Source organism: Staurois parvus, unplaced genomic scaffold, assembly GCF_062004578.1.
Source record: "Staurois parvus isolate SC_StPar_1 unplaced genomic scaffold, SC_StPar_1.0 ptg000422l, whole genome shotgun sequence".
Classification (NCBI taxonomy): Eukaryota; Metazoa; Chordata; class Amphibia; order Anura; family Ranidae; genus Staurois; species Staurois parvus.
The window spans coordinates 9,075,913-9,100,690 of NW_028318218.1; the positions used below are offsets into that span (position 1 = coordinate 9,075,913).

The window sequence follows — 24,778 nt, forward strand, 5'->3', positions numbered from 1 at the left end:
TAACAGACCCCAGATGTCTCAGTAAAAAGAACCTGTCACTTCTCCAGCTATTGTCCATCCCTTGTGATAGCAATAAAAAAAAAATTAAAGAGACAATGTAAAAAATGTTTAAAAAAATGAAATAAATAATAAAATAATTAAAAAAATGTAAAGTGTCCCTGCCTCCATGCTCATGCGCAAAGGTGAACGCATACGTAAGTCCAGCACGCATGTGTAAACGGAGTTCACACCACACATGAGGTATTACCGTGATTGTCAGAGCAAGAGCAATAATTCTAGCACCAGACCTCCTGTATAACTTTAAACTGGTAACTTATAAAGGCTTTTAAAGCATTGCCTATGGAGATTTTTTAGGTACCATAGTCTGGTGCCGTTCCACAGGCGTACGCAATTTTAAAATGTAACATGTTAGATATCTATTTACTTGGTGTAACCTCGTCTTTTATATTTTGCTAAAAATGGGTATTATATTGTGTTTGTGTGCACCAAAATTTTTCTTTTCAAAAAATTTGCATTTAAAAATTACTGTGCAAATATCATATGGCATAAAAAATTGCAACAATCACTATTTTATTCTGTTGGTCCTATGTTTAAAAAAGTATTCTGTTAAAGGAAGTTGAAAAATAACAGACTTAGAATAACTGGCAAACTGCAATATAATACATAATATAAATAATTGTATTTTTGGATATAATACTGCTTTAATGATGAATTCTGTTCCTAGCACAAAGTTTATCAATGCATTAATTAACTGCAGATTGTTTGTGATCACATATTATTGTACTATTACTCAGTTAAATAAAATATCCATAATCATGGTGTGTTTTTTTGTTTTTGTTTAGTTATTTAATAACACGGAGGCTGGAAAGGCTTTTACCATTGAGCTATTGCTAACTCTTCAGCTGGTTCTGTGTATATTTGCCTCCACCGATAATCGAAGGACAGATAATTTGGGATCTCCAGCTCTGTCTATTGGTTTTTCTGTGGCTTTTGGACACCTACTTGGAGTAAGAATTAGATATGTTCTTTACTAGTTGTGTAAGCAATGGGATATGTATTTGTTTTGTTCTCTTTTTTTCAGGCTTTTCCCATTTTTTTTTATTTTTTCATCAAGTATATAACACACTTCCTATCCTAGGGGGCAACGCTCACTCACTGCACTGTATCTATGTTGGGAACACTGTTAGAGCTTATTCACACATATGCGGTGCGGATTTGACTCTCAAAATTATAGTGTTAGGACTGCAGTACACTGGGGTGCCTTGACATAGTCACTGCAGCTTACACAAATATTTGCAAATTTGTGTGACTAAACCCCTTGTTTTTAACGTGAACTGTTAGACAGGGTCATTTGGTTTGTTGCAGGTTGGCTGGTAAGTGAGTTGGGAATTTTTTTGTTGTTTTTTGACATGCCTCACCCTTCCATGTGCTCCTTACTGCAAAGGTCAGTTATAGGTTGGGGTGGTTGCCATTTGTTTATAGAGTTATTACCCTAGGCTGCTCTCCTGATTTGGGCTACAAACACCTCCTCCTTTCCTCATCTCCTTTACATAGGGAGGAGGGGTTAGTAGTTCACAGAAGAGAGCTCAGAAAGCTAGGTGTTTGTAATCCAAATCAATACAACAGCCCAGGGTAGCAATGCTGTACCTCCTTAGATACAGTACAGGTGTGAGCATTGTCATCCTAGGACTGAAAGTGTGTTACTGGCAGGATCACCGGACAGAACTGAGGGACTGAAATGTAGAAAAATAAATCTAAAGCAGCCACCACATTAAAAGTGGTTGTAAAGGCTGAAGTTTTTTTCCTTCTTGCATTGTATGTATGCAGATAAAAAACCTTTTGTATGCAGCAGCCCACCCCCCCCCCAAAACTCATCGCGATTCAGTGATGTTCACGAGAGTCTCAGCTCTCCAGGGACTCTTCCTCTTCATTGGCTGAGACAGCAGCGAGAACCATTGGCTCCCACTACAGTCACTCACAGGCAGTGAGCCAATGAGGGTAGAGAGGGTGCCAAGGCTTTGTGTGTGAATGAGCAGCCTGTTTAGGTGCCCCATAGTAAGCTAAAAGCTGTGGGGGCACTTGGCAGAAGGGAGTGGCCAGGAGCACCAGCGGGGATCCGAGTAGAGGAGGAGCGGAGCTGCTCTGTGCAAAACCACTACACAGAGCAGGTAAGTATGACATGTTTGTTATTTAAAAAAAATGCTGCTAAGACCACTTTAAGAACTAGTAAACTGCAATACATTAATTTTTTTTGTTCTTGGGTTTAAATATCCTGTAAAGGGGATTTCTACTTTCTAACAAAAATTTAGCAAGGACACTTAGTCAGGCAGTAGAGGGCGCTCCACTGCTAGAACTGTGGGAATCTAAGAAGCGATCTAGAGCAGCCTTGAAACGATGAACAGCAGAGAAAAAAACATATGTATCAATATTGGTACAAATAAAAGTTTCCCAGCATATTGCAGCGACATAGGGGAAAATGAGAACTCATTTAACCAAACCTTTGACATTCAGGGGTGATTCCAGCATAAGATGAACAAAATATAATCAAGGGTTCCTATCAATGAAAACTGCACAGAAAAATGATCCGCAGATCCAGAAATATTGGGGTTGATTTACTAAAGGCAAATCGACAGTTAACTTTGCAAGGAAATTATCTTTTTATGCAGAAATGAAGTTCCGCTGTGACAAACAGTGAGCAGGCAGGCTTTCATTGCAGAAGAGACATGAAAAGTTTGCCAAAAAAAGCTGCAAAGAAAAGCAATCATTCAGAAGGTGGCTACATTGCCTCCTGAATGTCTGCCAGCTGCTACTCTATCCCCCTCTAAAATGTGATCTACTGCCAATCGCTTTTCAGAGGGGGGGGGTAAGTAGATAATGCTGGAACTTGGAGCTGGAAGTGAGTGATAGCCTTGTGTTCAAACTGTTATGTTAATATGATCCTTGTAGAGCATCTGATTGATAGGTTGGCCACATCCGCCAACAAAGGAGTCACAACCCTGGGTTGTGTAGGCAAAATTCTGATCTGGAGATGAAGTGCCACACCAAAAGATTATAATCAAGAAAGACATTTATTGATTGGGTGTAGTATCCAACGCATTTCAGGGGTCCAAAATCATCCCCTTTATCAGAGCATAAAGGAATGTGACTGGTGATATAGCTGGTTTGTGTACACATTGCGGCACGGTTCTGTTCAGCCATTAGTTTGAAAGTTTCCCAAACTGAACAGCACCATGCTGCATTGTGTACACACACCAACTACATCACCAATTACCTCGGGATTTCCAGACTGGAAACCCCAACATTCTTTTAAAGTGTAACTAAAGGCAAAACTTTCTGTTTTCTTGTTGTTGATAGGGTGGAGATGCATTGGAACACTTGTCAGTTTTTATTGTTGTTTGTGCCCCCGTTAACTGCTTCCGCGTCGCCCTGTAGCAGGAATACTGCAACAGGGTGGCACATGTATATATATGTGATTTTGCAGTTCCGGGTAGGGGCCCCATCCACGGTGCCATTCACGGCCTTGGCTTTCAATCATCGGGTCTTGGCCAGTGATTCCTCCCTGGCAATTGGTGATCACCAAGTATTACCAATGGGGGAGAGACCTGTATATAAACAACACAGATCTTTCTCCTGTTAGCTCCTGCACAATGCATAGCAGAGCCATACAAAGCAGTGTGCTTAAAGTGAAACACAGCACACACAACACACAAAAAACCAAAAAAAAAACCAAAGAGCACACAGTTAACCCTTTGATCGCTCCAGATATTAACCCCTTCCTGCCCAGTGCCATTAGTACAGTATCAGTGCTTTTTATTGGCACTGATCACTGTATTGGTGTCTCTGGGGATGTCAGTGACTCCAAGTCAGTTCCCCCCAATGTTAGAATGCCCGCCGCAGTCCCACTATAAGTCGCTGATCGCAGCCATTGCTAGTGAAAAAAAAAATTTAAATTCCAGTATATATACTGCCATTTGTAAACACTATAACTTTCACGTAAACCAATTAATTTACATGTATTGAGATTTCTTTTTAGCAAAGACATGCAGCAGAATACATTTTGCCCTAAATTTATGACGAAATTAGATTTTTCAAATTTTTTTACTGGACATGTTGAATAGCAAAAAGTCAAAAATAAGTTTTTTTTTCTCAAAATTGTTGGTCTTTTTTTGTTTATAGCGTAAAAAATAAAACAAAAAGAGGTGATCAAATACCACTGAAAGGAAGCTCTATTTGTGGGAAAAAAGGCTGTAAACTTCATTTTGGTGCAGCGTTGCATGACCACACAATTGTCAGTGAAATTAACGCAGCGCTGTATTGCAAAAAATGGCCTGGTTAGGAAGGGGGGTAAATCCTGAGGAGGGCAAGTGGTTAAGGAGACTCACCCTCTCTATTTGTCCTGTTTATCATAGAAATTGAAAGTAAAAGAAAATCACAAATTTTAGGTTGACATTGGAACATCAATAGAGGGGAAATCTTCCAAAGAGGATACTAGTTCTGTTGACTCTGGTGACCAGGATTTCCTCATTTTGGAGGGATTTCCTCTCACTTCCTGTTTCGGCTAACGGACAGGAAGTGAGGGGAAATCTCTCCAAGAACAAAGATGAGAAAAAAAGCTAACAGGGGATATAATCCTCCCTTACAAAATGAAAAAGAACACTTTTTTTCAACAGTGTAAGGGTGTAGCTATGGGAGCCAAATATGCCCCTAGTGTTGCCAATCTGGTGATGGCTAAATGGGAAGAGGAATGTATCTACAATAGATGTCCAGAGATGGCACTATATATAGGAGGTACATTGATGATATTATTATTGTTTGGAAAGGTACCCAGGATGAACTTGAAGTGTTCTCCAGGGTTATTAATAATAATAATAATAATAATAATAATAATAATAATAATTTTTACAATGACTAGTGACTTGAATCAAGTAGATTTTTTGGACCTCACCTTATTTAAGTTTGAAGGTCAAATTTATACCAAATCTTTTTTCAAAGATGTTGACAGGAATAGCTATATACCTGTATTGAGCTTCCACCACCCTAGGTGGCTTTATAGTACCCCTAGGAGTCAATTCACCCGAATTAGAAGAAATTGTAATAGAAATACAGATTTCATAGCACAAACTGATACGCTGATAAGGAGGTTCATAGAAAAAGGATATAATAGTTCATTTTAGAAAAAAAAGAGATCTTACAAAAAAATAGAGAGTCCCTTTTTGAGAAAAACAAGGATTATAGTAAGGTAAATGAAGGAGTTATGTTTATTACAGATTTCAATGCCCAATATAAAGACATAGAAGAGATTTTTAAAAAATACTGGCCTATTCTATTGAGAGATGAAACATTAAAGAATATCATTCCCAAAAGACCGAAATTTGTCTATAGGAGAAATAAATCATTAATAACGAGAATTATGCATAATATCATTGATCCACCAAAATCTATCAGCCTTTTTCCAGGGTTGGAAGGTTTTTATTGCTGTAAGAAATGCAAGGTTTGTAAAAATACCTTGAAAAATAGGAATAGAACGGTAAAGAATTTTGTATCAACTTCCACTAAAAAGAAATATAAGATCAAATCATTAATATCATGTGACCCTACACATGTGTTTTATGTGTTAGAGTGTCCTTGCCATTTTCAATATGTGGGAAGAACAATTAGGTCATTGAAAACTAGAATAGGAAAACATATTAACAATATAAAAAAAGGCTTTGATAAACATAGTGTTTCTAGACACTTTAAGTTACAACATAATTGTAATCCAAATTTACTGACTTTTTATGGTATTGATAAAATTGTTCAACATTGGAGAGGAATAGACATGTTAAAGGAGGTTTCCAAAAGGGAAACTTATTGGATTTATAATTTAAATACTCTGCGACCCCAGGGGTTAAATACTGACATCGATCTTAACTGTTTTCTCACAGATTTCTAGATGGAGTTGATATAGATGTTAATTACTTTTGGTGTCACTTATTAAGTGTTGGCCATCATAGATATTACCTCGGCCTGAGTTGGTGGGGCAGATGGGCTGACATTGATATTTGTGGCATAATATGGATATTAATTTATATTCTTTGATTGCATATTTGGATAATATATACATGTTTGATGTATCAGAGGATTGATCCCCTTTTTCAGCGCACATTTTTTAATATATTTTTGATAATTTTTTTATGTATATTTTTTTATTTATATTATTGTACGTTGAGAGGTAGAGTTCTGCTTTAATATTGACTGGCCCTTTAAATGATAATTGATTCTTATATTGCCCAAATCGAGTACATAATGATTATCATATAAGTATATGGGTTAGGATATTAGAATGCTTTAAAGTTGCTCTGAAATGACATTTATATATGCATTTTTGCCAAACTAATTTGCTCTTATACATCTATCATGTGGAGTATAAATTGTTTGTATGCGGTGATGTTCACCCTTCCACTCCGTGAAGACATTAACCAGCTGCCGACCGCAGATAGCCGAATGACGGCTTCACTGCGGCCGGCCAGTTCTGAGTGGACGTCATATGACGTCCTCCCAGATCGCGCTCTCCTGCGCGCCCCAGGGGGCGCGCACCCGGCGATCTCCGTGATCGCTGTGTCCTACGGACACAGCTGATCACGTGATGTGGTAAAAGGCCAATCACAGCGGCCTTTTACCACCTGATCAGCGGTGTCCAATGACACGCTGATCAGAAGGAAATGCAAGTGCCGGTTCTCGGCTGCACTTTCCTCACGCTGTCAGATCGTGAGGAAAGTACTGCCGAGAACCGGCAGTTGTCAGAGCGGGGATCGGCAACGATCATCAGGGCACTGATGATCAGTGCCCTGATGATCGGTGCCCAGCAGTGCCACCCGCAAGTTCCGCCCAGCAGTGCGCCCACTAGCTCCGCCCACCCGTGCCCATCAGTGCACCCACCTGTGCCCAGCAGTGCACCCAGCTGTGCCCAGCAGTGCACCCACCTGTGCCACTCTGCAGTGCCACCTACATGTGCCCAGAAGTGCCACCTACATGTGCCCAGCAGTGCCACCCACCTGTGCCCACCAGTGCCACCCACCTGTGCCCACCCACCAGTGCTGCCCACCAGTGCCACCCACCAGTGCAGCCCAGCAGTGCTGCCAGTCAGTGCCACCAGTCAGTGCCCAGGGGTTGTGCCAGTCAGTGCCGCCAGTCAGTGCCCAGCAGTGATGCCAGTCAGTGCCGTCTATCAGTACCCATCATCAGTGTCACCTATCAGTGCCGCCTATCAGTGCTGCATATTAGTGCCGCCTATCCGTGACCCCTAATTAGTGCTGTCTATCAGTGCCGCCTATCCGTGCCACCTCATTAGTTCTGCCTATCAGTGCCCTTTAGTGCTGCCTATCAGCGCCCATCAGTGCCTCCTATCAGTGCCCATCAGTGCCGCCTATCAGTGCCCATCAGTGCTGCCTCATCAACGCACATCAGTGAAGGAAAAAAAATACCTGTTTGAAAAATTTTATAAAAGAAACAAATAAACTTTTTTTTTTTTTTCAAATTTTTTGCACTTTTTTTATTTATAGCGCAAAAAGTAAAGCGCCCAGTGGCGATTAAATACCACCAAAAGAAAGCTCTATTTGTGAGAAAAAAATGATCAAAATTTCATATAGGTACAATGTTGCATGACCGCGCAATTGTCAATCAAAGTGCGGCAGCACTGAAAGCTGAAAATTGGCCTGGTAAGGAAGGGGGTATAAGTGCCTGGTAGGCAAGTGGTTAAGTGACGAAACGTGTAGGGTGGAGCCTCGGAGTGACGTTGCCACGTGCCATAAGCTGCTGGCGCCTCCGGCTTTTAAAGCGGTTTTATGTGTTTGCGGTTTATGCTAGTGTCGGCTTATAGAACTTAAAAATGTGAGTTGTTTGGTTATAAAACTTTTAAATAAAAACCTGCTATACAATATTACACTATTTCCTGCTCTGTTCTCTTCCTTTGAGCCTATATGATATACGAAGATCCGTACATTATAAGAAAGACGTTCTGCTGCCGGTCATCAGTCTGCAGACCATTGCTCCCAGAGTTAACATGCAATTTGCTAGTTTATAATTTTACTAGCAATTTGCTCTTGTGAGTTTATTCAGTTCTATTGGTGATGGAGTTTTGCAGAACTGGTGGTGGATTTTCAACATTATGACACTTTTGAATTGAAAGACATTAGAGACATTGTTTGACTCACTTTATTAAATATTCTGTATTTTTTATGAATATTTGCACAATTTTTTATTGTATTTATTTTTATATTTTGTGCATCACTGTCACAAAAATAAGTTTGTTTAATTAGCGCTAGCTTTTCACTTTGATTTACATTATTACCTCTGGTAGAGGGTGAGGTTTAGCAGCTTGAATTTTATATTTTATTTTTTGGCGCTGTTTTCACTCATATGTTATCTCAATACTTTAAGCCCTGATGAAGGTGTGATTTTTGGCTCCTGAAATGTGTTGACTACTACAATCAATTACTAAACCTCAGTTTGAATGATAGCCTTATGGTTTGACACTTCCATCTCTGGATCAGAGGATTGCACATATAAACGTTATCTTATCTTGGATTGTTGCCTTCTCTAATGAAGCAAAGAGATTGATCTCTGATCATTTATTGATGTTTACTGACGCATTGAAAAATTTCTATGATAATGAGCACTTTCATTGTTTGCATTATTACAGATGTGTTACTCCCCAGGACTGCCTGATTATCACAAGCAGTATCCCTTGTTCCCTGAACTCATGTTCTCTCGTATTAGTCTACCATCGCAGGGTTATGATGTCTATTGGTAGAAACAGGAATCCTCATTTCTTGTTCTGTAGGAATCTTCTAACAATATAGATGATTACCAACTCTCTTTTACTCAGCTTCTGGGAAGCTTTGATATCCTACAACTACTAAATGCGTCTTTCAATAATAGTGAAAAAAGACCATTCAGTTAATGGCAGTGGGTATATTATTGCTCATAAATTAGCTATATGCATAGATAGACACATACTTCAGCATATTGTATATTCATAAACCATAATTTATAGCTACACCAACAATAACTATCACGCTAGGCAATAGCCTTCACAGATACAATTATGTTTCATTTACAAGTCAAGGAGAATCTCTTGGTAGGAAGAGAGGAGTACTGAGATAATAAACCATTAAAGGATCTAAAGAATGCTTATTTTACTCTCTGTAATATAACCGCTATATTCATATATTAACTATTAAAGCCTAACTTCATCCAAACTTCTTTTTTTTGGTTTTAGATACAGCAAGGAGGGGTTGCAACAACGCCCAGGTTTATACTTCTGACTGTGAGCCCACTGGCCACATTTTCCTTCACTTCCTGCCCTAGTGACACCAGTACAGAAAATGAGAGTAGTTTCCATCAGGAAAGGAATGTACAGACAGCAGCAGTAACAACAACAACAATAAAAATGTCAGAAGTTCTAAGTTTTCACACTTTTAAAAATGTATTTTTGTTTTTGTCTGTGTTGGGGAGATTATTCATCACTTCCTGTAAGGAAAATCTCTCCAAAAGGCTTACAAACAGCAATAAAGAGCTGGCAAAGACCCTAACTTTTCCTTTCTATAGCCAATGAAAAAAAAAGGTTTTATCTGTACTTGGGCTTAAAGAATGAGGCCCATGTATTAGACGAGATATCAATGAAAAAAAGTAGAATAGACAGAAAAGGTTGTAGCGCTATACTCGTATCAGCTGCTGGTTGAATGGGTCCTCTGTTCCTTGCCTCAACCTCCTCAAGAGCCTTAGCCCATCTGACACAGTAGATTGAATACACAGAGCATGCGATATCACAGAAAATCACTGAAGGCAATACCTGATACCAAGTAGTGGTACTATATCAAGAAACAGGCTCTAAACAAGTTAGTAAAGGCAAGTCTTAATGTATTGTCACTCTATATTGATGGTGATGAAAGAAAGCATAAAATAGATCTGCAATAGTAATGACACAATTTGATATAAAATTAAATCAGTAGCAAGCACTAGACATGAGATGGCACTTTGTGGCAGATCAGCGTAAACAGTAACAAAGTCACTGAAGAGCATCAATGGAGATTAATTTATGTTCAGGAGACTATACTGCCTAGGTGATTTACTGGGGACTATGCTAGGCCTAGCCTCACTGGGTGGAGGTACCCGATAAATGAATAATGAGAAGGGACTAGTAGAATGGTTAGGTGAGGGACAGACTTTTATAATGTTCTTCTTCCGGCTATAGAGGGGGCCCTTTGAGAAGAGTTGGTGCACTAAATAACAGTCTTGCAGTCATGCAGTATAGGTGCAGTCTAGGTGTGGAATAAATACAGTATAGGTGAAAAGTATCCTGCTTCCAGCAACCGTTGGGTGGGTGAGTATCTGAAATGTGCACAACACAACACAGAGTAATCAGGGGTTTTAAAAAAAATGAGGGAAGGGTGAAAATTCACTTTAAATTTTGACCATTGACAATACACAATGTGTTTGTAAAGTTTTATTTTTTTATTAAAATAATAAACATGCTATGCTTACCTGCTCTGTGTAGTGGTTTTGCACAAAGTGGCCCTGAACGTCCTCTTTTTGGTCCCCCCTAATGCTTCTGGCTCCTCCCCTCCACTGAGTGCCCATATAGAAAGCCGTTTCCTATGGGAGTACTCGTGCATGCTTGATCCTGAGCTGGGCCGTTTGTCTGTTCAGACACTGATGGTCAATGGCTCCTGCTGCTCTTAGTCAAGCCTGTGAGACTGGGGAGAAGGGAGAAGAGGTGCTACAGAGGTGCATGGCACTGAATCAAGATTTAGTGGGTTTTTGCAGGGCTGTGGGGGAGCTACTATTAAAAGTTTTTTTTTTTTACCTTAAAGTGTTACTAAACCCACAACAGTAAAATCAGTCTCTATATGCAGTAACACATGCTTGCAATACTCAATGAGGAGCTCCCCTCCTCCACTCCTGTCCATCCCAGGTTCTTGTATGTGACATCAAATGGGGTGAACAGGAGGGGAGGAAGGACTGGTGGGGGACTGCATGCCAGAAGAGGACTCATCACAGGCACGTTCCTGCCTAGCTCTGCATATGAAGGAGGACACTGTCCTGCCATGTGCCCTTATCCCATGTAGGGTGCTCTGCTGTGTGCCCTGATCCTATGTAAGGTGCCCTGCTGTGTGCCCTGAGGCCATGTAAGGTGCCCTGCTGTGGATCCTGATCCAATGTAAGGTGCCCTGTGCGCCCCATAATGTGCCTTGATTCCAAATATTGTGCACTGATCGCATGCAATGTACTCTCATTTCCATGTAATATGTCCTGCTGTGTGCCCCAAAATGTGGTCTAACCCAATGTAATGTGCCCTGCCCCCACGTAATGTGCCCTACGCCTATGCAATATACCCTACTCTCATGTAATGTGCCCTGCTTTCATGTAATCTGCCCTATTCTCATGTTACATAGTTACATAGTTTGACTGAAAAAAGACAAAAGTCTATCCAGTTCAACCATTAAAACAAAAAAAAGTTATAATTCTACACCCACAGTTGATCCAGAGGAAGGCAAAAAAAAAACTAGCAAAGCATTACCCAATTTGCTTTGCAGGGGAAAACATTCCTTCCTGATCCCCCGAGAGGCAATCAGATATTCCCTGGATCAACTTTACCTATAAATGTTAGTATCCAGTTATATTCTGTGTATCCAAGAAACAATCCAGGCCTTTTTTGAAGCAATCCACTGAGCTGGCCAGAACCAACTCTTCAGGGTGTCTATTCCACATTTTCACAGATCTCACTGTGAAGAAATCTTTTTGTGTTTGGAGATTCAATTACTTTTCCTCCAGACGTAAAGAGTGCCCCCTTGTCCTCTGTGATGACCTCAGGGTGAATAGCTCTACACCGAGTTCACTATATGAACCACTGATGTATTTATACATGGAGATCATATCCCCCCTTATCTCCTCTTCTCAAGAGAGAATAAATTCAGTTCTTCTAATCTTTCCTCATAGCTGATCTCTTCCATGCATCTTATCAGTTTGGTTGCCCTTCTCTGTACTTTCTCCAGTTCCCCAATGTTCTTTGTTTCATGTAATGTGCCCTGCTCCCATGTAATGTGCCCTATTCTTATGTAAAGAGCCCTTACCCCGCGTAATGTGCCCTTCTCTCATTTAATGTGCCCCGCTCTCATGTAATGTGCCCTGCTCTGATGTAATGGACCTTGCTCTCATTTATTGTGCCCTACTCCCATGTAATGTGCCCTGCTCCCATGTAATGTGCTCTATTCTCAAATTAAGAGCCATTACCCCATGTAATGTGCCCTATTCTCAAGTAAAGAGCCCTTACCCCGTGTAATGTGCCCTACTGCTATGCAATGTGCCCTGCTTTCATTTAATGTGCTCTGCTCTCATGCTATGGACCCTGTTCTCATGTAATGTGCCCTACTCCCATGTAATGTGCCCTGCTCTCATGTAATGTGCACTATTCTCATGTAAAGAGCCCTTATCCCATGTAATGTGCCCTACTGCTATGTAATGTGCCCTGCTCCAATGTAATGTGCCCTATTCTCATGTAAAGAGCCTTTACCCCATGTAATGTGCCCTGCTCTCATTTAGTGTGCCCTGCTCTCATCCTATGGGCCCTGCTCTCTTGTAATGTGCCCTGCTCTCATTTATTGGGCCCTACTCCCATGTAATGTGCCCTACTCCCATGTAATGTGCCCTGCTCTCATGTAATGTGCCCTATTCTCATGTAAAAAGCCCTTATCCCATGTAATGTGCCCTACTGCTATGTAATGTGCCCTGCTCTCATTTAATGTGCCCTGCTCTCATGTAATGGGCCCTGCTCTCATTTATTGTGCCCTACTCCCATGTGATGTGCCCTTCCCTCATGTAATGTGCTCTGCTCTCATGTAATGTGCTCTACTCTCATGTAATGTGCTCTACTCTCATGTAATGTGCCCTGCTCTCATTTAATGTGCTTTGCTCTCATGTAATGTGCCCTGCTCTCATTTAATGTGCTTTGCTCTCATGTAATGTGCCCTGCTCTCATGTAATGTACTCTACTCTCTACTCTTTAAAAAGCAAAACGTTGCATTTTTGGTTCTATAAATTTTAATGGATACGCTGCAGAAAAGCATGTAGTGTGTTTTTGATGTGTTTTTGAAGCGTTTTTGATGCGTTTTATTCTGCCCAGCAACAAGTTGAAAAAACCCCAGAACGCATCAAAAACGCACAGCAAAAAGCACTGCAGAAACAGATCAAATGCAAACTACATAGGTGTGAAACTAGCCTTAGAGTGGCCTCATTCTGGATGGATAACCACAGGAGGCACCTTTGGACAGCAGCACAGTCAGTCTGGGGGAGGGGAGTGTTAGAAATACTCACGGATTTAAATACACTAACAAATTAAAGCGAAACTCCAGCTAACATTTTATAATCAGTTACAACTAACAGCTTTTTTTCCTTTTGGGATAAAGGTTTTGCATAACTAAATAAAAGAATAATAATTTTAGCACCCCTGTCTTAATGCAGTGAATTCACTAAGGTAAAAAAAACCTCATGCCTTTATAACCACTTTAAGGGTCACATTGGTTTGAGGGCACAGGCAGTTTCAAAAGCAGGTTCTGGTCAGGCTTTCCGGTTGTAGATATGGCTCAGGTCAACCTCTATGAGTTTGTTTACCTGTACAAATTTCTAATCCCTAGTATCTTGAAGAATAAATTCCATGCTTCTTTATAATGTGAAAATAAATGATAATGTCTTTGCTTGCAATAATTGTCTTCTGTCTTAGATCCATTACACCGGCTGCTCCATGAATCCAGCAAGATCTTTTGCACCTGCAGTTATAACGGGAAACTTCACTGCCCACTGGGTGAGAATAATTGCTCCACTCCTTCATTTAACTCTGCCATGATTGCTCATGTGTGGACCGCTTGTCCGTTTTTCATTCATCCATTGATGGACGAAAAACGGACATCAATGCATCTCTGTGGAAAAACGTATGTAAACTAATGGTCATCTGTTTACATCAGCCAACATCCATTTTTTTTAATGGATCGAAGCCCTATTTTTGGTTTGTTAAAAAAAAACGGAACAGACGGAAAACGGATATAATCGGATAAACAGTGCATTTTTACATTCGGTTTTGCATTGGTAGTTACATAGTTAGTCTGGCTGAAAAAAAGACAAAAGTCCATCCAGTTCAACCATTAAAAAAAAAAAAGTTATAATCCTATACCCACAGTTGATCCAGAGGAAGGCAAAAGAAAACAGCAAAGAATGATCCAATTTTCTCCTGCAGTGAAAAAAATTCCTTCCTGATCCCCGGAGAGGCAATCGGATATTCCCTGGATCAACTTTACCTATAAATGTTAGTATCCACTTACAGTACTGCGTGTAAAAAACTGATGAGAAACTTGTGAGAAACTGATGATAAGCTGATGCAAACCTGATGAAAAACTGATGATAAACTGATATGTAGCGCCCAGGGGCGGACTGACAACTCATGGGGCCCCCGGGCAATAGGGGATCATGGGGCCCCTGTGTCCTTGCCCAAACTCAAAAAAGCCTATGAAAAAGGTACCAGGGGCATCTCATGGGGCCCCCTACTGACCCCGGGCCCTTGGGCAGTGCCCGAATTTCCAAATGGTCAGTCCGCCCCTGGTAGCGCCCTCCAGTTAAGGGAGAATTTTTGTCTATTAGTCAGAGGTTTGTTAAAAGTCTGGTAAGAATCAGCCTGGAAGGTTGTACAGGTCAGGGCTTCTGGAGCCCTCCCACCCTTCTAGAAAGCTCTGGCACTTTCTAGAAGAGGGGCAGTGGAGGGGAGGAGGCCTGGATTTGCATGGTTGACAGCTGTCTGATTTGACTGTGATATTACAATTTCTGGATTACTTCAATCTGGTGCCCACAGAACTGTTATAATTTGAAAACTGTCAACCTGCACAGATTAATACAAGATTATTTAGTGCACTGAAGACTGTGTGTATGATTACTCCTTACCTGGGTACCCGGGCCAAGTCCCTGCCTACAAGCCGCTCAGCAGAGCTCTCAGAAGCTAGTGACAATCACTGTAGTAGGGGTATCTATTACAAAGATTTCCAGCTTCCACAGGGATTCCACAGGTATGGTACATACAGTACATACTTCCATTGCTTCAAGCTGGATCAATATAACAATGTACAAATTGCCATACCTACGCTTCAGCTTTTTTTCTATAATGGTATGAAAAAAAAATTAGGATTCTTAGGTCTAAATGTGTCAGTTAAAGTACCTGTGATATGTCTCGAGAAAAAACAACACAGCAATCACAATTTCCAGGTCACCTATATATATATCCTATAATATCTCCACTATACATCAGGCAACATTTACAATAATGTACTATAATAAAACAAAGGATGTTGCTCTCACACCAGATATACAAGTAAATAAAGTGTGGTACATACAGCAGCCTCATATGATAATTGCTGGTAATTTGTGATTGTGTGTATATATATATATATATATATATATATATATATACAGTGGGGGAAATAATTATTTGATCCCTGCAGATTTGCAGGTTTTCCTGCTTACAAAGAAAGGGTCTATAATTTTGATTATATTTTAAATGATAGAAACAGAATATCAACCAAAAATCCAGAAAAAACACATGATACAAATGCTATAAATTGAGTTGCAAGTCAGTGAGTAAAATAAGTATTTGATTTCCTACCAACCAACAATACTTCTGGCTCCCACAAACTGGATATGTGCTCATGTGGTACACAGATTAGTACTCTCAATTAAAAAAAGGTGCTCCTAATGACAACTCTTTATGTGTATAAAAGACACCTGCCCACAGAATCTCTTTCTTGGGCACCACCATGGGCAAGACCAAAGAGCTGTCAAAGGATGTCAGGGACAAGATTATAGACCTGCACAAAGCTGGAATGGGCTAGAAGACCATCAGCAAGAAGCTTGGTGAGAAGGAGAAAACTTTTGGAGTTATTATTCGCAAATGGAAGAAATACAAAATAACTATTAATCTCCCCCAGTCTGGAGGTCCATGCAAGATTTCGCCTCATGGGGTAAGGACGTTCATGAGAAAAGTGAGGGATCAGCCCAGAACTACACAGGAGGAGCTTGTGAATGATCTCAGGGCAGTTGGAACCACAGTCACCAAACAAACCATTGGTAACACAATATGCCGCTGTGAATTTAAATCCTGCAGCACCCACAAGGTTCCTCTCATCAGGCCCGTCTGGAGTTTGCCAGTGAAAATCTAAATGATTCAGAGAAGTATTGGGAGAAAGTGCTGTGGTCAGAAGAAACCAAAATTGAGCTCTTTGGCATAAACTTGACTCGCTTTGTTTGGAGGAAAGAAAAATGCTGACTATGACCCTAAGGACACCATCCCTACAATCAAGCATGGAGGTGGAAACAGTATGCTCTGGGGCTGTTTCTCTGCTAAAGGTACAGTCTGATTTAGCCGCATTGAGGAGCCAATGGATGGGGCCATGTATTGTAAAATCTTGGATGAGAACCTTCTTCAGCCAGAACACTGAAGATAGCTTATGGATGGGTCTTCCAGCATGAGAAACCCAAAACATACCGCCAAGGCAACAAAGCAGTGGCTAATGAAGAAGCAAATTAATTAAAGTCATGGAGTGGCCTAGCCAGTCTCCAGACTTTAATCCTATATACAATTTATGGAGGGAGCTGAAACTCGAGTTGCCAAGTGACAGCCAAGAAACCTTAAGGATTTAGAGAAGATCAGTGAGAAGAGTGGACCAAAATCCATCCTGAGATGTGTGCAAACCGGGTAACCAACTACAAGAAAAGTCTTATCTTTCCATCAAGGGTTTCTCCACCAAGTACGAAGTCATGTTTTGCTTGGGGATCAAATACTTAGTTTACTCACTGAACTGCAACTCAATTTATAATATTTGTATTTACTTTTTCTGGATTTTTGGTTGATATTCTTTCTCTATCATTTAAAATACACCTAGGATAAAAATTATGGACCCTTCATTTCTTTTTAAATGGGCAAACTCACAACATCTGCAGAGGATCAAATAATTACTTTCCCCAATATATCTATATATATATATATATATATATATATATATATATATACACACACACACACACTGGCCACTTTATTAGGTGCACCTGTTCAACTGCTTGGTAACACAAATGGCTGATCAGCCAATTACATGGCAGCAACTCAATGCATTTAGGCATGTAGACGTTGTGAAGATGACTTACTGAAGTACAAACAATGCATCAGAATGGGGAAAAACGGAGATTTAGGTGACTTTGAATGTGGCATGGTTATTGGTGCCAGACGGGCTAGTCTGAGTATTTCAAAAATTGCTGATCTACAGGGATTTTGAACCATCTCTAGGGTTTACAGAGAATGGTCTGAAATAGAGAGAATATGCAGTGAGCAGCAGTTGTGTGGACGAAAATGCCTTGTTGATGTCAGAGGTCAGAGGGGAATGGGCAGACTGCTTTGAGATGATAGAAAGGCAACAGTAACTCAACTGCTCGTTACAACCAAGGTATGCACAATACCATCTCTGAATGCACACCACCTCGAATGTTGAAGCAGATGGGCTACAGCAGCAGTAGACCACATCAGGTGCCACTCCTGTCAGCTAAGAGCAGGAAACAGAGGCTATAATTCACACAGGCTCACCAAAATTGGACAATAGAAGATTAAAAAAACTTTGTCTAGTCTAAAGAGTCTCGATTTCAGCTGCGACATTCAGATAGTAGGGTCAGAATTTGGCATAAACAACATGAAAGCATGGATCCATCCTGCTTTGTATCAACAGTCCAGGCTGGTGGTCATAGTGTAATGGTGTGGGGGATATTTTCTTGACACTTCAAGGTGGACCTAATAAAGTGGTGTATATATATATATTTATATATATACACACACACATACACAGTATATACTGTATATGTATATTGCTGCCTTTAAAATTGATTTGCTGCATTTATACAGTCAATTCACTAGCCAGATTTATCCCTGTTTTCCTTGCTTAGCGTGGAACTAGAGGGGTTAAACTTACCTTTCCAACACACCAGCATCTTCTGTGTCTCGGTTTCAGCCATTTTCATTGGCCAGCATGGGATGTCGTTAGTCCTGCGCATGCAGGTTGTTATTCCGGCACACAGAGACTGGCCTGGCACTTTAAGCTGAGTTTACAGCATCAGAAAGGACAGCAGGCAGGTAGGGGCATTATATTGCAGAAGGGACAGTGCATATCTTGCATATCTATTCTGCAATAAAAGCCTTTCTGCTTGCTGTTTGTTACAACAGAAATTCAGTTCTGTTTAAAGTGTATGTATAGCAAAACACTTTGTTTTTATTTTTGGGGCTAGATTAGGGAATGAAGGCCCCTGACCCCCCTCCATCCTCCTAGGGAAAGGGAGCCTTGACTTGGCAGCTACGTGTGAGTAAACCTAAAACAGGGATGCTAAGTGGCTCCGATAGGATTGACCACCCAGACATGAGGTGACTGGGTGGAGCCTAAACTATAGAAAAAGGTTACTCAGGAGCACGTCCCACTATTCTGAAGAGATTCAGACGTCACAAGAATTTCCCACCCATTGTGAGTTTCGTCACAGCTTTATTGGCAGTTTTACCTTGCCAGTGCTTGATATTGCTTTATGGGCTATGTCCTCAAGTTTAAGGGCTCATGTACACTGCAGCTGATAAACTCACGTTTAGGAGCCGTTTAGCGTTTTTTTCAGCAGCCCCTGAACTCACCCAAATTTTTCCTATGTGTCCATGTACACATCTTCGTTTACAGGCATTTGAGTTTACAGTCTTTTTTTGAATGCAGAAAACTTACGTTCAGCAGTCGATTTTATCAGCATTTCAAATGCAAAACACTTGTAAACACAGAACAATGTGGCAAATCACGTTTTTAAGCGTTTGCAACATTTTTTTAACTCTTCCAGTTCCCGATGCTTTCCAGAACCTTTTTTCATCATGAAAAATGCATGCAAAGCATTTTCAAGGTACTCAGATGGACAAAACACTGAACACAGGATGTTCCTACCAAGCTGGTCACACACTGTAATGACCTATTCACACCTCAGACCTCTCCCACCCTTGGAAACTAAAGATATGTTAATGACCATTCACACCTCAAATTCCTCCAGGTGGCCTTAATGACTCACTCCACCAGACACCTTTCCCACCCTTGGAAACAATAGAAATGTTAATGAGCAACTCACACCTAAGCTAATCTCAACGCATACTGCTGTCTTTGCTTCTACTCTCTGTATTTCTCTGAAACAGTCTGAAATAGTTAATAATTTACCACTTCCCAGTGCATTCTGGGCATTTGGGAGGTTCTCCTGTGCTAATATTTAAAAAAAACTTCTAAATGCAAACGCACATAAATGCGCATAAACGCGTCATGCAAACACGGCTAAACAGATGTTTTTTAACCTACGTTTTCCAGCAGTCATTTTCCATCGTTCAGAAGTGTCCCGTGTACATGAGGCCTAATTCTGGGGTCAGTTTAATGCCTGTCTGGCACTGATGGTGAAGACAGGCTTCTTAGACTGTGTTTTTGTTACAGATGCTCACAGTATAACTGTGACTGGCATTGTTATATGGTTTTTTGAATGTTGCTACATTTTGGAAAGTTCAATACACACAGAGCAGGTAAGTATAACATGTTTGTTATAAAAAAAATAAAAATGAAAAAAATTATATATATATATATATATATATATATATATATATATATATAATTGTTTTTACCTACACTGCCCCCCCTACCTGAATTGCAGGAGGGGAATCCTTTGATATACACCGCGTTCCAAATTATTATGCAAATTCTATTTAAGTGTCACAAAGATTAAATATTTTGTTTTTCAGTTTAAATCATGGATGGCATTGTGTGTCAGGGCTCTTTTGATCACTGAAAACAATCTCGGACACCTGTGATAATTAGATTGGCCGGTGAGCCCAATTTAAGGAAAAACTACTAAAGGAGGGTGTTCCACATTATTAAGCAGAGCACCATTTTCAAGCAATATGGGGAAGAAAAAGGATCTCTCTGCTGCCGAAAAGAGTGAAATAGTTCAATGCCTTGGACGAGGTATGAAAACATTAGATGTTTCACAAAAACTTAAGCATGATCATCGCGCTATTAAGAGATTTGCGGCTGATTCAGAGCACAGACGGGTTTGTGCAGATAAAGGCACATTGAGGAAGATTTCTGCCAGATCCATGTATCGGATCAAGAGAGCAGCTGCTAAAATACCATTACATAGCCGCAAACAGATATTTGAGTCTTGCAACTGTGCATAAACCTTCTATTCAGCCACCAATAACCAGTGCTCACAAGGAGAAACGGCTGCATTGTGCAGAAAAATACATGAAGACTAATTTTCAAACAGTCCTGTTCACTGATGAGTGCCATGCAACCATGGATGGTCCAGAAGGATAGAGTAGTGGATGGTTGGTGGACGGCCACCCTGTTCCAACAAGGCTGCGACGTCAGCAAGGCGGTGGTGGGGTCATGTTTTGGGCCGGAATCATGGGAACAGAGCTGGTTGGCCCCATTAGGGTCCCTGAAGGTGTAAAGATGACCTCTGCAAAGTATATGGAGTTTATGACTGACCACTTTCTTCCCTGGTACAGAAGGAAGAACTATGCTTTCCGTAATAAAATCATCTTCATGCATGACAATGCACCATCTCATGCTGCAAAGAATACCTCAGCATCAATGGCTGCTATGGGGATAAAAGGAGAGAAAGTCATGGTGTGGCCTCCATCCTCCCCTGACCTCAATCCTATTGAGAACCTTTGGAGCATCCTGAAGCAAAAGATATATGAGGGTGGGAGGCAGTTTACATCCAAACAGTAGCTCTGGGAGGCTATTCTGACATCTTGCAAACAAATTCAAGCAGAAACTGTCCAAAAACTCACAAGTTCAATGGATGCAAGACTTGTGAAGCTGCTATCAAATACGGGGTCCTATGTTACAATGTAACGTGACCTGTTAAAATGTTTAAAAAGTTAAAATGTTGTTAAAAGTTTGATTGAAATAGCTTTTGATTTCAGTAAATATGCTGCAAACACAACAAATTACAATTTTCATTTCTTTACAACTTATAAAGTGTTTTGAAACTTCCTGTGCGTAATAATTTGGAACAGTGCATTGTAAGTGTTTTATGTTTAACAAAAATCCTGTTATCATTAGGAGGTTTGTTCAATAAAATTTGAATTGTACTCTTAATAGTTGATAACATAAGAATTATGCTGACTGTTATTTACATCAATTATTTAGGTAAATGAGAAAAATATAATTTGCATAATAATTTGGAACACGGTGTATACAGTGAGGAACAGAAGTATTTGAACACCCTGCGATTTTGCAAGTTCTCCAACTTAGAAACCATGGAGGGGTCTGAAATTCACATTGTAGGTGCATTCCCACTCTGAGAGACAGAATTTAAAAAAAAATTCAGGAAATCACATTGTATGATTTTTAAAGAATGTATTTGTCTTGCACTGCTGAACATAAGTATTTGAACACCTGAGAAATTCAGTCTTAATATTTGGTATAGAAGCCTTTGTTTGAAATTACAGAGGTCAAATGTTTCCTGTAGTTCTTGACCAGGTTTGCACACACTGCAACAGCGATTTTGGCCCACTCCTCCACACAGATCTCTAGATCTGTCTGGTTTCGGGGCTGTCGCTGAACAACACGAAGTTTCAGCTGCCTCCAAAGCTGTTCTATTGGATTTAGGTCTGGAGACTAGCTAGGCCACTCCAGAACCTTGATATGCTTCTTACGGAGCCACTCCTTGGTTATCCTGGCTGTGTGCTTATATATATATATATATTTTTTTTTTTTAATTCACACATTGTGTGGCACCACCTGAATGCCATCTTTTCTAATTTTGTTACTGTTTACCTGCCACTGTGGCAGTTCAGCTGCAATTCCTGCAGATAAGTTAGTACAGAGGCTGGTAGGGGAGCTTTGCAAGAGCTTTTGTACTACACCCTTGACCAACTGATCACAGGTGCAAAGCTCTGTATGCTTCATTGCAAAAACATTACTAGCTGCATTTACTCATTGTTTGAAAAAGGTGGACTTAGTTCGATCTATGAGACAGTGCTTTAAAGAATGGTTATTGCTGGCACTGATACATTCTGGGAGTTGTCATTTCTGGCAATGACACCAGTGCTGAGGGTTATTTTGCTGTCACTGACACCAACAATGGAGCCTATTTTCCTCCAGTAATCCCTTTGCCCTATTTATCATGAATCAACACCCACTCTATTGATCACATCTACTTTTTTGGGGCTTAGAAACACCTACCCCCTCCCCAGGGACAAATCTATGCCCCTGGCCATTCAGAAATAGATTAATTACATTGCTTATCTTTCCCAACTGCATTCATGTGGTAGCAATGCTCAGTAAGAAAGGTCCCATGACTGGTTAGAGACTGTATGTCAGGGATCGCGGCTCCTCTCCCGGCGCACGCGCACTGGCGGCAGATCATGCCGGGACACAGGCACTAGGTCCCGGCGAGCCGCGGCTGACAGGGCGCCGAGCATGCGCAGTAGGAGCCGCGGGCGCGCCTCGAGCGGCCAATGACAGCCCGGGGGCGCGTCCTGGCCGGCCAATGACAGTGAAGGGCGCACTATTTAAAGATGCCCTGCACTGTCACAGATTGCCGCAAGGTCTATCTGTGATCCTGAGTTCCTGTACCTGTTTAGTGACCCTGATTTCCCTGACTACGCTGCCTTCTCCTGTGATTTGACCCGGATTGCCCTGACTACGCTGCCTTCTCCTGTGCCTTGACCCGGATTGCCCTGACTACTCTGCCTTCTCCTATCCTGACCCCCGGCTTGTCTGACCATTCTGCGGACTGACTTATCCTGCTGACCCTGCGTGTGACCTGACTACTCTTCGCCTGCCGATTCGGTACCTCGCTTACCCCACGGGACCACGGCTCGTGACCATCCTGCTAGGTCCCGCCGTCCTCTTCACATCTGGCTCTCCCGGTACCTGCATACATCCCCGGAGGCTCCCTCTGCCACTGGTGGGCCTGCTCGGAGGTCGTGACCTGGCCCTGGTCTGTTACAAGTCCATCCCCACCATCAGGGGCCCTGGTGAAAGCACAGACCGGGCTTAGACTCCATGCTCTGGGTAGGTCTGTCCAGTGGGCAGCCTGAGGCACCACCTGGCAGATCCTAACACTGTAGCACCAACCAGAGGAACTTAGCAAAAATATTCAAGTTAAATTGATTGCCCTGGTTTAAGCAGAACCAAAGTGTTTACAGGGTAGCTTTAGCAGTTCATTCAATAATTTTATTGGAGTTGATCTCTAATTTGGCACTTTCATTTCAGGTGTTCTGGTTAGGACCGATGCTTGGAGCAGCCTTAGGATCTCTAATCTATCACTATGTCCTCATCCCAAACACCAAGACCTTTTCAGAGAAGCTGGCAATCCTGCGAGGAGAGTTGGAACTTGAAGAAGACTGGGAGGAGAGGGACATACGTAGAAGACAATCAGTAGAGTTACACTCACCACAGACAATGCCAAGGATTGGGATCGGGATGACAGAGAAAGTTTGACCGGAATGAGAAAAATCTTCTGCACAAAATAGTCATGAGGTCTAAATGACAAACAGTTGAGACTTTAAAAGTTTAGTAATACACATTGGTTATCAAAGTAATTATCAATATTTTTTAGTCAGGACAAATGACAAAATAATACAAAGCAACAGCTTTGTGACTTTGCACATATAATATATAGTCACACAGTATGCTGTTGAATCTGGAAGGACAGTCCTAGTTTTATACATTTGCCCTGCCACCTAATATCTCTACATGGATCTGTGTTCCCAGTCACAAACTACTAAATGCATTCCAGTTGGCAGTTGGTTAGCCCTTCTGCTAATTTTGCAGATAATGCATATCCACGAGACATATATTTTAGCTGATAACGGTGTCTATGTTGTAGTTTCAATGGAATTCATCTAGTACCTGCTGGCCAAAACACTGCACAATGTAATGGCCTTTATAATTACTGAAACCTCTTTACTCCATTACAATTCATTATACTGTTTTCACAATTTTGAATTAGCCATTAAATGGTACAGAATACATCAAATCTTTGTTGTATATTATGACAATGTTTATCTCTAGCTAACATAGGATCAAATAAAAAAGAAAAGTTAAATGGCAAAGACAACGATTTCTATGAATACAAAAAAAGCCACCCCTATCTCTTGTGCCAATTACGCACATTCATATCATCAAGGAACATACATGTCTACAAACACTTGTGAGCGTGGGGCCTGGTATTGGATACCTAGAAGGGAGGAAAGACACACAGAGATCCCAGATTACAACGTAGTGTATTAACGCTCCACCAACACAGTACAGAGTCTAGGTGGAAGTGGTGAACTAGTAACAACACTCACAGTGAGCTGTGCAGCTCTTGCGGAAAGTGACACTTGAATGCCGACAGTACCTGACATAGAAGGCAGCTTGTAGGCAGTGTTACAGCAAGAAGTTGTAGCAGAGAGGTTCCATCCTGAAGAACTTGCGGACAGTCCCTATTCTGTCCCTCCTCCACTGTAACATCACCCTACACCAAGCACACTCTCCCTGACCAGTGGATTCTTGTCCCTGTTCTAACCAATACGCCAACTGTAGGGAGTCAACGCTTTTGTAAGCGCTGCCCTCACTAAAGATGGCTGCGGGGTCATCCGAGGCAGCTGTGTCTAATCGGAAAGCCACTCACCTGATGACCCCTATGGAATCCTAAGAGGAAC

General features: G+C 41.1%; 1 protein-coding gene across 1 annotated transcript in view; it reads left to right on the forward strand.

The window, feature by feature from the left end:
• The window catches only part of LOC149454648 (aquaporin-2-like), a 50,486-nt gene extending 26,375 nt beyond the window's left edge, over window positions 1-24,111 (forward strand). The window contains exons 2-4 of the mRNA XM_089687248.1: window positions 843-1,007; window positions 13,760-13,840; window positions 23,346-24,111. Of these exons, the coding sequence (XP_089543374.1) occupies window positions 843-1,007; window positions 13,760-13,840; window positions 23,346-23,573 (474 nt within the window). The 3' untranslated portion in view covers window positions 23,574-24,111. The remainder of the gene's footprint in view (window positions 1-842; window positions 1,008-13,759; window positions 13,841-23,345) is intronic.
• Window positions 24,112-24,778: the final 667 nt, after the last annotated feature.